The sequence below is a fragment of the Lathamus discolor genome, chromosome 1, assembly GCF_037157495.1.
Source record: "Lathamus discolor isolate bLatDis1 chromosome 1, bLatDis1.hap1, whole genome shotgun sequence".
Taxonomy (NCBI): domain Eukaryota; kingdom Metazoa; phylum Chordata; class Aves; order Psittaciformes; family Psittacidae; genus Lathamus; species Lathamus discolor.
The window spans coordinates 108,635,033-108,652,619 of NC_088884.1; the positions used below are offsets into that span (position 1 = coordinate 108,635,033).

At 39.6% G+C, this 17,587-nt stretch overlaps 1 protein-coding gene across 3 annotated transcripts in view; it reads right to left on the reverse strand.

Annotated features, from left to right (window-relative positions):
• Window positions 1–3,572: 3,572 nt before the first annotated feature.
• Window positions 3,573–17,587, reverse strand: part of UBA6 (ubiquitin like modifier activating enzyme 6) — a 31,083-nt gene continuing 17,068 nt past the window's right edge. For 2 of the 3 annotated variants that reach the window (XM_065689824.1, XM_065689814.1), the window contains exons 21-34: window positions 17,405–17,510; window positions 16,607–16,696; window positions 16,416–16,496; window positions 15,686–15,814; window positions 15,146–15,197; window positions 14,979–15,042; window positions 13,465–13,534; window positions 12,711–12,782; window positions 11,413–11,530; window positions 10,268–10,461; window positions 9,650–9,777; window positions 8,718–8,805; window positions 8,256–8,350; window positions 3,573–6,162 (exon numbers count right to left, since the gene is read on the reverse strand). In XM_065689824.1, coding sequence (XP_065545896.1) covers window positions 6,027–6,162; window positions 8,256–8,350; window positions 8,718–8,805; window positions 9,650–9,777; window positions 10,268–10,461; window positions 11,413–11,530; window positions 12,711–12,782; window positions 13,465–13,534; window positions 14,979–15,042; window positions 15,146–15,197; window positions 15,686–15,814; window positions 16,416–16,496; window positions 16,607–16,696; window positions 17,405–17,510 — 1,423 coding nt within the window. In that variant the 3' untranslated portion in view covers window positions 3,573–6,026. Of the gene's footprint in view, window positions 6,163–7,300; window positions 7,395–8,255; window positions 8,351–8,717; window positions 8,806–9,649; window positions 9,778–10,267; window positions 10,462–11,412; window positions 11,531–12,710; window positions 12,783–13,464; window positions 13,535–14,978; window positions 15,043–15,145; window positions 15,198–15,685; window positions 15,815–16,415; window positions 16,497–16,606; window positions 16,697–17,404; window positions 17,511–17,587 lie in introns of all 3 variants that reach the window. The other variant, XM_065689833.1, reaches the window with a different exon arrangement.

The following is a 17,587-nucleotide window of genomic DNA, read 5'->3' on the forward strand; positions in this document are numbered from 1 at the left end:
CAGGTAGCTGAGGGAAACTCCACAGCCACCCCCCAGAGAATCTTCCAGGAGAAGCAGAAGAGCACTGATTTGCCTTGTACTTCCAAGGTTACCTGTCTGTCCAGCACTCCAGATGTCAGGTAAGGCACGCAGTCCCAGGAAGTGGATGTGTTGAGGCATTCCTTTAAAAATGTATTGCTAGGAGCTACAGGTCTGTGGGAGAAAACGTTTCTCAGCACTGGTTGACACAAATGTTTACACTGAAATAACGATACCTAGTTATTTCTGTTCATATCACAGGGGAGAGGGGGAAAGAAAGGAGGAGAAGAGGATGATAAAATAAATTATATAAAGTAACCACCAATATCTCCAGGATCCCATTGCAATTTACTATTAGCTACTTAAATGCAGATTGAGTTCGACTGATTTCATAGCTACCACTATGGTGAAAAGGCAATGAAGCTACCACAATATTTTTTATACCAAGAGCAAAGTTTGACATGGTATATTGCTCTGACTCATTCTGTGTTTACTGGAGAACAATATCCATGCTGAACACTCTAGTCACACACCACCTGAAGTATATGTGAGATTCTTAAATCTTCGTTTTTTTCTTGTTAGTAGGACTGATGATTTAACTTAGTGTGGACTAACTGGGAAAATAAGAATGCGCTTTTTGACCCAAGATACCTATTTAAGACAAATCTGTAAACACCTACATGCTTGTGTATGTTACAATAGCATGTATGTTCACAGCACATCCCTAATCAAGCTCATTGCCCTTTTTCAGCGGTTGATGACAAGCCCTGTACTCAGGGTTGCAAAGTCAGTTTTACCATACCTACACTCACATCTCTGTAGATACAGAAGCACAGAGTAGAGAAAAAGAAGAAAGGACAAGAATGGCAATGAGAGGACACACTGTGCCTGCAAAATGTGATGGAAAAATACTGTATTGAAATTAGGCAGTATTTGTGGACTCCATTCTGTTGCTGCCTCACAGTGCAATAAACTTTGTGTTAAAAAAAAAACATTTCTTGTCTACTCACCTGTAACGGCATGGATGCCTCACCTCTGCTGGTTCTTTTAGCACTGTCAGAGAAGTCCAACACAGACCAAAACCCAGAAAATACAAGTCTGAGAAACTGAAACTGGCGGTCCCTGTTTCTCTGAAAGGCCAGGCCACCCTTAAAATACCTGGAACATGCCAAGTAAGGCAGCTGGGGCATTTTCCACATTATGCAACTGAGGGAGAGCATAAATTCAAGCAAACTGAGACACCTTCTGCCCAGCTGAACATTCCCACCCCTCCTATATGCCAGCAGGGCCGTTCATCAGACCTTGCCATGAGCTGCTTCAGGAAACTAACCAAAAGTTGGCATCCCTGTTAGTTAAGCTCTCCCAGCTACCTTCTCCAGGGACCGAGATGAGCCCCAGTCAGAGCAGGACACAACTGCACAACTGATAATGAGGGAAGGCAGCAGAGCATGAGAGACCTGCTGGTCATACCTAACTGCTGTGTTAGGCACAGCATCCATCTTCTTGGAAACCAGGATCAGCCTTCAAAATGTGCAACCTAAGTGATAAGCAGTAAGATCCAAATTTAGTATTTTTAGCTTCCAAGTTCTGTCCTGAGTGAAGTGCTTACAGAATGGGTAGCCCCTGCTGAACTACACTCCTTCACAGTTAGTGGAGATGACTAGCTCCAGAGCCTGGCTTTTTTCTTTAAAAAAAACAAAAAGCAAAACAAACCACACATCTCTGGCAGTGGTGGGGAGCATTCACACAGCTCAGCTGAAGGCAGCTATAATGTAGGTACAGAAGCAGCTAGCACCTTCACCCCATACACAGGGTGTGCTCTAGGCAGAATTAGTCTTATTTCCAGACCGATTGTCATGTTTCTTTGATACCAGTTGAGAATCGTGAATTATTACCTGTGGCAGGCAGTCAAGGCTTGGGAAGGTTATTTTAAAAGAATGCCCATGTGTTTCTGAATAGTATATTATGTGTGACCATACAAGCACACCCACTGTATTTTAGATGTACAACATGAGACATTAGCACTTTCTTTTCATGAAAATACTGAAGCTTATTTTGTGAAGATGGTGCTGCTCAGTATGCATCAGGTTAGAGCTGCAGGCCTTCCTCAGTATGAAAGTGAAACTTGTGTGTTGCTGTGAGAAGTGGGAACTTAACACTTCTTCACCATATCTCACTTTTGACATTCAAAATGATGGACTTATTAGCAAGACACTTCTGCTGCTGTATCTGTGCTGTACCTCCTGACACCTTTCAGCTTGAGCTTCAGTAAGCTTTCTGCAACATGAATAAATACACTAGCTACTTCATCGACCACAGAAAATATATGAAAACACATGTTTACTAAAATAAACTCTGAAAAGCTATCTGGTCAAAACTTACCAACCTTTGGACAAAGGTTTATATTGCTGCACTGTGCTGCAACAGAGCATGCTTTCAGAAACTGCAAACAGTTAATGGGGGTTGACGAACCTTTTAAGCTAGTAAATCAGTTGCATTTAACTGAAATTTGGTTCCTTTCTTCAAACAACTGGCCTACAGCTACATTGTTTCAAACACATAGGAAAAAACCAAGAATTTGTCTAAACCCTTTACTTACTTGGTACAAGTCAGACATACACAAACACCCTACTTAGTTCAAACCCACATTATTTCAGGATGTGAGAAACCGTGATGAGGTGACAGGGTTTCTGCATTCAGAGGCCCAGCTGGTGCCAGAGTTTATGTAGCCATTATTCTTGGATAGCTGCTAAAGCACAGGAAGTTTCACCTCAACATGAGGATGAACTTCTTTACACTGAAGGTGGTAGAGCACTGGAACAGGCTGCTCAGGGATGTCATGGAGTCTCCCTCTCTGGAATCATTCCAACCCACCTGGACATGTTTCTGTGTAACCTGCTCAGGGGTTGGAGCAGATGATCACCAGAAGTCCCTTCCAACCCTAATGATTCTATGATTCTGTAAAAATATGAGCAAACTCTGTAAGAAAGCATTTGAGTGAGAAAAAGCTTTAATACTGGTAATGAAACTTCATCTCTGCAAGTCAGCTGCTCTTTCAACTAATAACATCTTGAAGGAAAGCTATTCAAAGTGTTCTAGTGGAATGGCTTCACTGCTGCAAGGAGGTGGCTAGCTCTAGCTGGAATAGAGCATCAAACAGTCCCAGACACACAGATGCTTTCATTACAAGGGGAAAATTAAAAATAAATAAATAAACAAATAAATAAATAAATAAATGAAAAGGAAAAAAAAATAAAAAAAAAAGTGGCTCCCAGACGCCAGGTAGTGCTACAAGCCTCTGCACTGCCAGCACTGGTAGTGACAACACTGGAGATCTGAAGACCACCATGCTGAAATTCAGTTGCCCAGTTTGACTGAGCCTTTTTTAGTGTGATCATGCTGAGCACCTGCTGAGACTTTTGATAAAAAGCGGCAGCAGATCAAGAAATAGGCTGTATCAAACCCAAATTCATCCTGAATCGATCCACTCCAGTGTACATTCACTTTCTCAATATACATCTCACATTCACTATGCATATCAGCAATTCAGAAAGTTTTAAAACATGAAAAACAACTTTAATGAGCCACTTGACATCCACAGTTCTTCCACGTGAAGTCCTCTTTAGGTTATTATTTGTAAGATTTTACCTGGGTTAACTTATAGCCAGAAACTTTTAAAGGTCTGCTAATAAATACCTAAAGCAGTTGTGCATGTTCAGTTTTTCCATCAGCAACTGTTTAACTTAGCAGAACCCATCCACAGAACAGACATCCATTCAACAGAGACACACAGTAAGAGCAGCACAGAGATACAGCCATGCCTGTAAATTCTGGCTGCGATCCCTTCCAACCTCAACCTGGACTTTTTGGCAAGGGTCTCACATGTTGTCATTAATAAAAGCCATTAATTATATCTGAAAATTTACTTTAAACCCTGAGAACTATCATATGGCATTCTAACAAAGTACTGAGACTTTATTATTTTTTATATGCCACTTACTTCAAAAGCATAAGCATGATGTTAACACCATACTAATGTAAAGTGTACTTACTCAAGGTTTCATTTGTTTCCCAGTCTCCAATTCTGAGAGCTGACAGTGCTTTCAACTTGACTTAAACCTTTAAGTGATTCTTAGCACTAGTTAGTGATTTCGGTTGAGTTCAGTTTCTAATACTGCCACAGTGAGATACATTTTAGTTATTTAGGAGTAGAAACATGCTGTCTGCTTGTGCCTCCTCTGCACTCTAAAATGTAGTAGCCGTTTCTCCTGTTTCAAAAAGTTTCTCTAAACAAAGCTCTTGAAAAAAAAAAAAAAAACAACAAAGAAATCATGTATCTCAAAAAGCACTATTATTATTCTAAAAAAATTATATCTATAAACTTAGACTGACTGTAAAACTATATACACCTTCCAGAAGGTATACTGCATGTAAGACTAAATCCCAAATACTGGAATAATTGTGTTGACTCTATCTATCCAGTTCATATGTCTTGATGTTCAAGTTCCTAGCCTAACAGCTGTTATTCTTGACTACAAGTGAGAAGGGAAAACAAGGAGAGGTAAAATTCCTGACCAATAATGTTCACTAATCTTAATGTGAAGATATCCCTAAAGCTTAATAACTTATAATTGAGAATAAATAGCTAAGTAGTCAATAGCTTTTGCAACAGCTGCTGGAGATAACACGCAATCACAATCTCAAAAGCTTACACACATTAAAAGATTTTCCATTCATAGTTTTATTCTAACCTCACTCTATTATCGTTGGGAAAAAAGAAAGAAAAAAAAAAACAACAAAAAAACAACTACCAGTTCAACTATCCAGTGTTCAAATGGTAGAGAACATAAAATGGTGTCACAGATGCTTCTCCAATGCACCTCTGCCTCACCACAGCAACAAAGCTCACCCTTAATTATTTCTGATTTAGCAGTTTCTTTATACTTGGATATCCTAGTAATTGACTGATAAAAGCCTCAGTATTCAGTGCAACTCAGACATGTGCTGTGAACAGGTGTACAGCACAATCATGTGCTAGAAGGGAGTGGTACCAAAAGAAGCAGCTGAGGAAATAGTGTTTGCTATGACAAACATCCAGAGCCCTTTGCCTTTTCTTCCTTTCAAACTCATTTGCTACAGAGTTTTTAACTTGGTGAGGCCAGAAAGGCTCAACCACATAGTTCTGGGTTCAGCTCACTACATCCATCAACCGTCTTCTCTTTCCTGAAGACAAAGTTTTAATGTTGAAAGTGCTAACTCAGCTCTCCAATGCATTTCCACCTTCCCCATATTGCAGTATTCTGCAAAAACCAGTCTTAGTGGAGGTAACAACAGTTCCAGCTCTCCTGAGCAGGTGTAAATGGACACAGCTCTCATGAAGTCATGACCTGCCTCCCTACGCTTCCATGTTGAGACTGACATAAGGTAGCTGCCCTGACACTCAGCATCACTAACTGTTCAGAAGAGAGCACCAACAGCACAATAAAACCAGCTCATCTGCTTTTAAGTGGGAGTTCAAACCTTTTGGATAGATTAAATCTCACATGTAGATGGCAAGAACGAAATTTTTCTTTGAGAATTAAATGAGACGGATTTGAGATGTTCTTAGAACAACAGAAGTATCATAAAATGGCAGTCTCCCCATTTTCTGCACTCTTCTCTAAGCAGCACCTAATTTGCACATGGAAACCATTTGTTAGGTTGAGCATTCTTCTTGCTTTCTTCAGCTCCCCACAAATCAATACAAATCTTGTCTTTAAGGTAAGGACTGTACTGGACATTCCATCTCATGGAGTGACCAATCCTCCTTTGAGCAAACAGGTTTGAAGAAAACAGGAGCAGATGAAACATAAATCCAGTTTGTCTTCAGTGCAAAGCCACTGATTTTCACCATTTGTTTTAATTAAGGCTTCACCAAAAAGAAATATATAGTACCATCTTTAATAGCCGAAAATTAGCACACTCCTTTCAGAACAAATGGTCCAGGAGTGACTTCTTTGTCTCTACCATCAATTGTCTTCCTGAACAAAGTAGTATCTCACTGGTGGCCCTGGCAAGTCTTCCTCTCCATCGGTCTCTGGAGCAAATGACACTGTCAAATCCACATACTTCTTATCAGCTGATGGTTTCACAAGCTTTTGCATCCTACAAGGAAATGAAGGACAGTTTGTTAATATACCAGAAGGAGGACTGTCAGTGGGAATTCAGGGCCAGGCTAGGATGAATTTCACTGCCAGCAATGAAGCTCAACATTCTAGAAATCAGATTAAAATGGAGTATAAGCCTTTTAATTTTGATACAAAAGCTGGTCCTCCACCTGAGGTACAGCAAATGGTATTCCACTTTCATGACAGACATAGCCTGTTAGTGAGCTATTACATTGTTCATTAACAAGTGCTCAGTACAACAAAGAAGAGACAATGGCCAGTTTTGGCTGGGATTCTTCACCAACAGAATTGCCCTTTGGCATCCTACTGAGGCACAAAGGAAATTCAGCTTTCTGTGCAGGATTCTGGTCAATGAGGAGGAGTACAAGTTCTCAGTCTACCAATAATGGCCGTTTTTAATATGTTATTAGGGAGAACCACTCCAGTGCAGGCACTAGAGAGACAGTCAACCAACCTCACTTTCATTACATATCTTTGGATGTCTCAAAAATCATTTTCTTGACAACTTAGAGCACTAGTTCATGAGCTCAAATGCTAAGAGGCTGGGGGAATACAGTCACTCATTTCTATTCCTCATGGGTCACTTACAGAAGGATTTCACTTCTGGCTATGCTTTAGCACGCAGGTCAAAAAGATGCTTCCCCCAGGGTACTTGTTCCCTTGCAAGAACACAAAGCATAAGCCTCTTTTTAGCAGAGATACTGAGATCTTTCCCATTCGCATGAGGAAATCCCATGGTACAGAGGAAGGCAGATAACTATGTCTCTAAAACTTGCTTTTAAGGAGTATGCTACCAGTCAATGCTGTAATTGTGAAATTAAGACAGGAGTCTTGCACTGCTTGTCATATTACAGTGACAGAAAGATTTTAAATACCTTAAAAAAAACACACAAGCAAGACCAAAGTTTGCTGTACAAATACCTTATAAAGCTTTTGGGACTGTTTGTAACAAAACACCAAGCTGCTGTAACTACATGGAGAGCTTGAACAGGGTCTCAGAGTTATAAATTCGGACATTTGTAAGAAGCCAGGTTCACACCTTGCCTTTGACTTCATTACACACACCACTCAAAATGATTTCTACAGCTGTAGGAGAAGGAATATAAACAACTTACCTTGAGATAGGGTATAAATTCACATTTATGTGAATTATTATTAGAATGTGCCAGGCATTCTAAAGGCAGGACCATCCTAGAGGCTCTTCTCTCCCTGAAAGTTGGAAGTAGATGCCCATAGCATATACTACTTTGCCTGGTATTACCTCCTGGTAGACCTTCAGAATGGTATTGATCTACTTGCTCTAGCAAACCCTGTGAACGCTTTCCTGCATACAGTTGACAGCTGCTGTGAGGAATGAATTTTGAGCTAAAACAGTTAAATCAACATATAAGGCAGAACCAAACCTAGGTGAGATCTGGCTGTTACTTTGCAAAGGCTTATTAGTCAAAACTAATGCTCTGCTCTCACACCCTCATAAACTTCCAGTCTTTAGACTCCAATTTCCTGTCAGTAAGTGGCACTGTAAAGCCTTGTGTAAAACCTTCACTTTTAAAAGGGCTAAAGTGAGCTAGAATCTCAAGGAATTATTATGAGCTGAACAGACTTCCAGAAATCTCAGTCTGCAACCAATACATTAACTCCTTCCTAAGTAAGTGTTCCCATTCTTTGAGGTGAGTTGCTAAATATCACCATTAGTTTTCAAGTCAGCTTAAAAGGTTTGCTTACTCTTGTTCATCTTGAATCAAGGTACTTTCTTCACCCTCCACCCCTCAAAATACTCAGCTTACTGTCAGACTTCTTTGGGTTTCTCATTCTAGCATTCATCAGTTACAGTAGCATTTTGCAAGTCTCCTGTCCTCACTACAGAAGTTAATTCACTTTCTCTTTTGTCTTTCCCCCGCCAGAAAAAAAAAAAAAAAGAAATTACCTCTTTTCTTTCCTAAATATTAATGACTAGCAACCACTCTGAGAGAAAACGCTGCTGTCAGGCACAAGTCTTTATGATACAACCAGTGAATGTAATTTGTACATGCAATTGCATCCCTCAATCCATTTTCCAGTTATACTTACGTCAGCTTTAATCTTTTAATATGACCTGGCATCACAGGAACATACAGCATTTTGACTCCCTGTACAACCATAGTTGGTTCAATTCCATATTTCTCCTGGAAATCACAAATTAAACCTATTAGAGGATTAGGACAGCTGCACAAGCCAGTGGATACTACTACTGCTAATACTACAACTAAGTATTCAAGGCCATAAAATCCCAACCAGAAAGCTTGCTAATGCGTATATATTGACAGAAGTTTTATTAAGATACATTTGAGCCAGTCGAATTAAAAATCTTAAAATAGGTTTGGACATGTTTACTTAAAGACATTCCCATTGACATAAGTACTTTCTAGAATTACTCTGACTCTTGATAAAACTAAAAATGCAAACCACAACCAAAAACCCCAAACCAACAACCCAGACCAAGAAAACCCTGTCTTCTCACCTTGTATTAAGCCATTACAGTGGATAACTTACTCTGACAGCATTAATGAAGTCCAACAGAGTAAAATCCTCTTTCCCATAAACTGTCCACCTGTCCCAGATTGTAAATGACAACCCGTTTCTGTTTTAAAAGAGCAAGTTTTTTGTTACTTTAGAAGGCAAACTCAGGCACTTCCTTTAAACATGTATTGAAAAATTGCTTTGTATCCTAGCAATTTGCTCTTTTATCTTGAGCAAAATTCTCTTCCCTCTCTGCTGCCATTTCTCCAGCCCTTTGACCTAAGCACAAGACACACTAAGAACTCTGAGTAAACATATTATCTGACAAAGAACTTTTGAGTTTTCAGACCTACTGAAAATTATCTCATGTACTGATTAAGATACAGAAGTGTGCCTAGTCTAGATGAACATCCTAGACAGGATGTTCATTAATAACCATGCCACACATCTAACTCACCTGGATTTTTATAGCCTCATAAGCAACAGCTTCCACAGAAAAGAAAACTAAGCCCTTAAAACCACTACTTTTTAAAACAGGACAGAAGAGTACGTGCTGCATTTTGAAAACAAGAAGTTCTTGAGCAATGCATTATGGGACACCCTTGGTAGTTATATCTTTAGAAATACATAGTAAATGTATAGTAAAGTTTGATTGCAACCACTAAGTGATTCATGATCTTCCACGTTTAAAGAACAACAACAGCAATGAAAAAACAAAACAACAACAAAACAGAACAACAAAAGAACCCACCAAGAAACAAAACTGGAATATCTATAATGTCTAATTGGGAGCATGACTATGAACTGTGGTTGCATCATAGTTCCGATATGCAAGCACATAAGGCCTTAATCTGGTTATCGGGATTTAATAACTGTACACACATCACACTTGTAATAGCTCACCAAGTTCTAAGCATTCATTTCCAGGTTTCCAAATACCACCCTTCTGCCGTTGCCCTTCCTACCTGATTTCTGTTCTTCTTACTTCAGCAGTTTCTGTGAAGACCATTATGGGAATGGCTAAGTTCAGAAAACAGTTCTTGTATGCATCAGCTGGGTAGCCACCAACAACTTTGATGAGTTCCAGTGCAACCTACAGTAAATAAGAAGCCCATACTTCCATGAGAGCAAACACAGGTTTTAGGTACTGTGTTATCAACTAGTTTAGTTAAGAGGCCAGCAACTACAGAGTAAGCTGTTAACAAGATCAGCTTTTCTGAAATCAGCAGAGTTAATCACATCTGGAAATGCAACCAAATATGTCACAGAAATAGAATCTGTTGCTGCTAGTGGAAATATTTCAACAGGAAACATTGCAGAAAACAAGCCAAAATGCTGATCTTCAACTCCTCTTTCTGGTCTGCAAATCAAAAATAAAACCACCAAGGGCTTACCAGATCTAGAACCAAGAGCAACCTTTTCTCTTGGTACAGGAGAAAAAGAGATTGCCGAGTATGAAATAAACCCTCTTCTTTAACAAGGCTGTCAGGGTAGTGTTAATAAATATCCAAACAACAGTGGTTTTAGGCAAGGAACAGTAAGAAAGAAATGTGCATTTTAAGCATTTTACAAAGCATACTGACCAGCCCTGACACTGCAGCAGTAGCTGTTGCAATCGCAGGAATAATCTTTCCAGCAATGCGTTTTGTTTTGAACCGATCTGCTGGTTCAATGTTGTACATCTTGGCTCGCAAGTTTGATGCTGCTGTTATGAAATCCATATGCCCATTACTATCGTCATCTTTTTCAAAGGAAATGGGCTTCATTTGCAAATCATCTGCACATATAAAAAAAACCCACACAAAACAGAGCAAAAATTATTATTAGAAAACTGAACATGTCCTAAACTTAAGTTATAGGGAACTAGAACCTTAACAAATCTAAAATTTCACATTCTGGATCTTGGTGCCTCACATACAACTTGCTTTCCCCATAGCAGAAGTAGAAATACCCATATCAGTTGTTAAAAGTGAGTAATCAAAGAATTACCAACAGAACTCCATAATTTTATTTTCCTTGCAACACCAGGAATAGATTTTGGACAGTCCTACGGATGGTTCTTATTCAGCTCCATCCTGTGAGAATTCCCTCTGTAAGCTTTGTTTGTCTATAACCATTTCACTAGGGACTCAGTAGCATGGGAGACAGAGATCAGGGTTGACACTCCATGGGATAAGTCAGAGCTAAACTAATCTTATCTTTCTCCTCTGTGCTCACAAGCTAAACATGCATGCATGTAGCTGTTGTCTAAAGACCTCTGCATGCATCCAGGCACAAAAATGGATTCAAGCATCCTCATTTTAACATATCTAGAGGATGCTGAAGAAGATGCTAACAGCCTTCATGATTTGAGATAATTTCAGATTGATTCCTGTAAGTAGTAGCTCTCGGCCTTCTCATATCAGAATCACTTTCAGACATCTGGGATCTAGCCAACACCCTTTCCCTCCTTAAAAGTTCAATTCATTGCTGCCTGCTCGCTGTCACCAGGGTTGTCTTTACATGCAAGAATAACAGAGAACCCTACACTTTCAGGAATCTCAGAAATATAGAAGCGCAGGGTAATGTCAAGCACTAAGGACACTTACTTGCATGGCACCTCAGAAAGCTTTCAGAATTACAATTCTTGCAGAATTACAAACTGCTTTATCCAAAGACCTGAATGTCATCTACTGGCAGTGCAATAGCAAGATGTTACTAAGCTATGAAGCTAGTTTGCACTACTCACTTTCCAGAGCTTCATTGGATAGTATAGACTTCTCCAGCTGGAAAATAGCATTTCTTTCATCCTCACTGCTGACTGGAATATGATCTGGTTTTCTTGCAGTTTCATCAGTCTGTACAACCTGCAAGTGTGTGCAATGCTTGAGTAAGAAAATACACAAACTTTGTTCAACACAAGTGTGAAGTGTACTAGATTTCCTGTCTTCCCCACAGTTATTTCCTCCCCAGTTCAAGAGATATAGACTTATAGAAGCAAGTCCAGCCAAAGGCCACAAAGATCATTAAGGGACTGAAGCATCTCTCATATAAGGAGAAGCTGAAAGAGTTGGGTCAGTTCAGCCTGGAAAAGTCTCAGTGGGATCTTATCAATGAATATAAACATCTGATGTAGGGGAAAGTACAGCAGGCAGAGACAGACTCTTCACTGGTGCCCAGTGACAGGACAAGCGGGTATGAGCTTTGTGCATGTTTGAAGTGCATAAAATTCTGTAACAAATATACAAAAATTCTTTAAAGAAAAAACAAAAAAGAACCCAACCAAAACTCTGAGGATGGTTGAACACTGGCACAGAGAGAACCTCTGAAGTCTCCATCCTCAGAAGTATTCAAAACCCAATGGGACAGAGTCCTTGATGACCTGCTCTAGCTGCCCCTGCGTAAGCAAGGGGACTGGACTAGGTAGTCTCCAGAGGTCCCTTCTAACCTCAACCATTCTGTGATTGTGAGTCAAAATATCACTTTTGTCTCACAATGCAAGCATTCATGAAACAAGTGTTAACACTGGTCAAGAAAATATGAGAACACCCTGGAACATATGCTAATTTTAAATGATGACAAATGCTAGCCACTGCACAGTAGCACTTCAGCTGTTTTAAAGTTAACACTTCAAAAATAAACATAAAAGTAATGACACTTCCTTTACAGTACCTAGAAAGAAGTAACAAATTGACACTAGCTTTGGATTGCTTTAAAGTTGCTGGGTAAAATTTTACTTCTTTTATTAATATAGCATAAATACAGATAAACTTAAAAAAAGCTTGCAGACTTACAATCACACTCATCCATGGAAAACAATGCTATAACAAATCACTTGCAAAAAGCAACAGCCTGCATTTAGCATCTGGTATATAGGCACTTTATCTATATCCAGTTAAAGCAGACCCATATGCCACACTCTTGTTTCCCCAAAACACATTTTAATTTGTGTTTACTTCTCATCAGCATCAATAAAAGACATAGTTGGACATGTGGGATATTGCTTGTGGATTTATCTTTTTTCTTTAAGCTAAGTATCACACTTACTTTGTTTGAAGGTCTGAACTCTGGTACCTTCACAGCTGAAATAATCTTCAAGATAGTTTCCTCTGAAAAATCCTGTTATGGTTTAAAAAACAACCCACAAAAAAAAACCCAACAAAACAATTTAAATTCACATCAACACAAAAAGGCCCCCACAAGAAGACTGTATATCCAGTAGGATTTCAAAGAATACTAAACCCAAAATATCCCATAAATATTCAACAATGATACATCATCACTGAAACACTAAGTGACATTCCAGTTGCCACAGTGAACCAGAGTAGTCTGAAGTGCCTAGCACTTGAAAACTGAACAAGTGTGAACATGACTTACAGGAAAATCCAGTTAGTAAAGAAAAGACGAAACAAGGGATAAGCAACAAACAGGGGCTGTGAATACTAAGAGTAAAGCTCCCAGACCATAGCTAAGACAATTAAAAAATGCCTTTCAGAGATGTTCTTTTAGTTCATTTACTATATTGCACAGGAAATAGGTCCATCAAAATAAGAATCCCCGAGTTCCTGAGTTCAGTGCTTCCTGAAAATACCCAATATATTACCCATTTCTTCCCCAGGTTAAGGATTTAAACAAAGACAACTAAATGTAAGCAGCTACTGAACAGCCGGTGCTGAAGGAGAGATTACTTCAAGAATCACTTTAATCAGTTCTTGGAAAGAATTGGCAACTGGACAGTGGGCCTAAACTGAATACATACATCTGAGTTATGTGATAGGAACGCTGTTACAGTACAGATTACCTTTTCTGTAAAAGGAACACAGTACACTGTTGCAAAGAGTTTTGCTGCGCTTACGATGAAACCATAGTGCCTAAAGAAAAGAGGAAGTTAATTATTTGTTTTGCTGACTTTCTACTTTAGTTGCTCAAAGGTTAGCAATCATATTCAAAGAGGTCTTGAAAACACACACAAAGAAACAGAATTTCCACCCTTCAGCCTTCACAGTACAAAACAGATGACAGGTTTTGAGGGACTTGGAAGTCATCCTCAAAACTAAGCAAACTTTGATGAGTGAAGAGTTATTTAAAGAAAACCATATTTCCTTAACCTCTGCAGTCAAGAAAACATGTTCACATGACACCAATAAGAGTGGTTAGTAGGTCAAGAGAGGTTCTCCTCCCCCTCTCCTCAGCCTTGGTGAGGCCGCATCTGGAATATTGCATCCAGTTCTGGGCCCCTCTGTTCAAGAAGGACAGGGAATTGCTTGAAGGAGTCCAGCGCAGAGCCACAAAGATGATTAGGGGAGTGGAGCATCTCCCTTATGAGGAGAGGCTGAGGGAGCTGGGTCTCTTTAGCTTGGAGAAGAGGAGACTGAGGGGTGACCTCATCAATGTTTACAAATATGTAAAGGGTAGGTGTCAGGATGATGGAGCTAGGCTTTTTTCAGTGATATCCAGTGATAGGACAAGGGGCAATGGGTGTAAACTAGAGCATAGGAAGTTCCACGTTAACATCAGGAAGAACTTCTTTACTGTAAGAGTGACAGAGCACTGGAACAGGTTGCCCAGGGGGGTTGTGGAGTCTCCTACACTGGAGATATTCAAGGCCCGCCTGGACAAGTTCCTGTGTGATGTACTGTAGGTTACCCTGCTCTTGTGGGGGGGTTGGACTAGATGATCTTTTGAGGTCCCTTCCAACCCTTGGGATTCTGTGATTCTGTGATTCTGTGATAAGATAATATAAAGTTTCACCTTACCAATACTAATTAGAAATAAAAAATTGATATTTGCCATGATCTCAGTTTTCACCCAAACTAAAAATGGTGATCCAGTTTCTCAAAGCAGGTGTAGACATTCAGCAGAAAAAGGCTTTTCAGTCCTCCAACTGCATCATTTATTTTAAATTATCTGTAATACCCAAGCCATCTGGATCAGACCCAAATTATGAAGAAGAAAAGGGGTCCCTCCATTAGGTCTTTTGAGGCAGTCAATTTAATTTGGCACATCCTCCATTTCATGAGGCAGGCTGATGGGGGCAGAGGGATATGACAGCAACAGCTCAGTAATTTTGTAGTTACATAATAAATGAAATGGGTTGTTCTAAGCCATTAAATGGCTTAGAACTTGTCAGAACTTCCCACAGCACACTTGCAGTGAAAGCATGAGGCAGCACACCAAATCTGCCACAGTGTTAAGACTAGGCACTAATACGTATGAAGTACCAGTCCAGCTTCTAGTGCTGTAAAGCCACTGCCTTGGACTGGGGCGAGTTTTATATGATGATATAGAACACATCAGTGGTAGTACCATACTTACAAAGGATCATTAAATTCAAACTTGACTGGGAAAGGTGGCCTCTTTGGTGACTGCCAAAATAAACCTGGTAGGAAGACAGACTAAGATGAAATCCTAAGGGTAATCAGACACAGCAACACACAACGTATGTGAATTCATAACGGGCACGAAGGGGCATATGTACTTACTTCCATCTTTTAATCGTGTATCAAGTGGAAATGAATGAAGGAGCTGAAGAGCCTAGAGGAAAAGACAGAGTACATTTAGTAATTTGTCATACACAGTTTGAAATTACCACTCTGTAGGACACCTGTGTCAAGATGGAGAGCTTAAACACCCAAGTACTGCTAGGCAGAGTGATTTGCCCATTCATTCACATGACGAAGATGACAGTGTGACCACATCCATCCAAAGACCAAGCAAAACACTCCAATGAGTAGAGCATTCTCCCCACTCTGTGGTCCCTTTAGGATTCTTGCATACCAATTCACAATTGGGAATGCAATGTTTTCTCAATGTGACAACTACCAGCAGAGCAATATATGCACAGATTTGTATGTTCATTAACACAGAGCACCACGATCACATCAATCACACGCTTTAAGCAACACTGTGGACCAGATTCTCAGAATGACTGGCTCTTATTTCAGCCAACCTTCCTGTGACATCTACAAGTTTTCCAATATCTCCATCAGTCTAGTGCCACCTCACTTCCAGGTCTTACCTACCTTATGGCTAAAATACTTCTCAAATTTTACTCTTGCTAGTTCCACACATTGAGTCCAACTTCGGGGTCTTCTACTGAGTGTTTTAATAACATGAAAACAGCCTTCTAAGCTCTCCCCTGATTTTATTCTCTAGAGAAGGAAATACGAAAATGTTAAAACACATAAGATTCCTCCCAATGCAGTCAAACAGTAAATATGTTTTCAGTAAGTTACAGCAAAAGGAAACAGAGGGTTACCTAGTGAAATACTATCCTTTATGTGATCCTCTCCACTGGTTTTTTCCTTACGTACTGTGGTCTACTTATTTCTACCCAACCCTACAGACAATAGGCCATTACAGACTCACAAAAGATAGCTATTAAACAATTCAGTCTAATTTATTACATAGTTGAATTCCGCGGAAACTAAGTTCCCTTCATTTTTCCCAGCTAGCTCCACATCAGTGTGACATCAACTATACACTCACCAGAAGTACCTCAGTATTTCTGGTATTTCTATATTGTGTAGAGAGCATATATGAGCTAGGGAAGCAGCCCATGCACGAGAGACTTTGGCTCTTAATTATGAGACATGCCAGAAATACTGTTCAACTAACGACTTGGCCAAAGAAGGCTTCAGGGTTTTTTTAATAAAATCAGAAAATAATTCAAATCTCACTGAATTTAAATAGAAACAAAATCCATACAGCTTTAGTTTAAACCTGTATTTTAGCCTGGCAACATTCCCCTACCTGTAAAACTTCTTCTGCAGATGCATAGGTTTGCCAGAATTTGTTAAACAATGAAGGCTTGTGAGAAAATGAACTTTCAAACTAGAAAATAAAAAGAACAAATATGGCATTTTTCAAGAAGTGTAACATATCCCCCATGCTTCCAAATACACAGTAAGTTATGCTGAATACCAGTAAGCTTATTCCCTTACCTTATCTCTTGCCCACTGTATCGTATGCTCAATGGCAGCTGGGAAAGACTTCAAGGTGCAAAAAGGTATTTCCTCTTCTGGTGGATCCCGCTGTAATTAAGTAAAGTTGTGTGTAAATGCAGATTTATTCAAGTTTATTGCTAATAATAGCACCAAGAATTTCTAGACTACTTAAATCTCAAACTGTTATAAAATACAAGGTGGCATATTCATGCTTAGAACAAAATTTGTTTATGAACACTAACATCATTTCTTATTTATGAAGAAGAGTTTAACTCAACACTGGAAAGCAAAATTGAACCCTGAAACACAAACAACAGAAGAAATCACCTGCCAGCATTTCCAGGATGTGCAGTCAGCATTCACATAGGCTCTCACCCTTTCACTGAAGGCCAGAAAGACTTCTTTTGTTGTGAACCCTATCAGGACCATTAGGACGCTCAAAATCCTGTCTCTGTGTCCAAGTACACCATTTTGTGGTGTCCTCAACCAGTGAATTTCTACCTTATAAAAGCAGTTTCATAAGAACTTACACAGGATACTGCAAGAGTTTGAAGGTTCATTATTGGCCTATGTGTAATCATTAGCTAGGTAGCAAACATTGTATCTCCAGCCTACTCAAATTTTATTTCCTCCGAGCTTTTCATCAGAAACCAAGGAAGCAATTATTTCCTAACAGTACTGCTCTTCAGCAGCTCACGTAGGCCACTTATTTAGACACATACATGAACGATTAAAGAATCAGAGGGCATTATGGGACTAGCTACAGAAGGGAAGTAATGATGTTAAAACACTTACATGACTATTATAGGACTCTGTCAGATGTGGCACGATAACTTCTGTGTGTCCTTTCGTTCCCATAGTTCCAGAGTCTATAAGAGGACGCAGGTTTGCTACACAACGACTGACACGGAAAGGCAGAATAGAGTGTAATCACTACATTGTTGCCTTGCAGACATTACCAGAGTGTAATCACAGAAT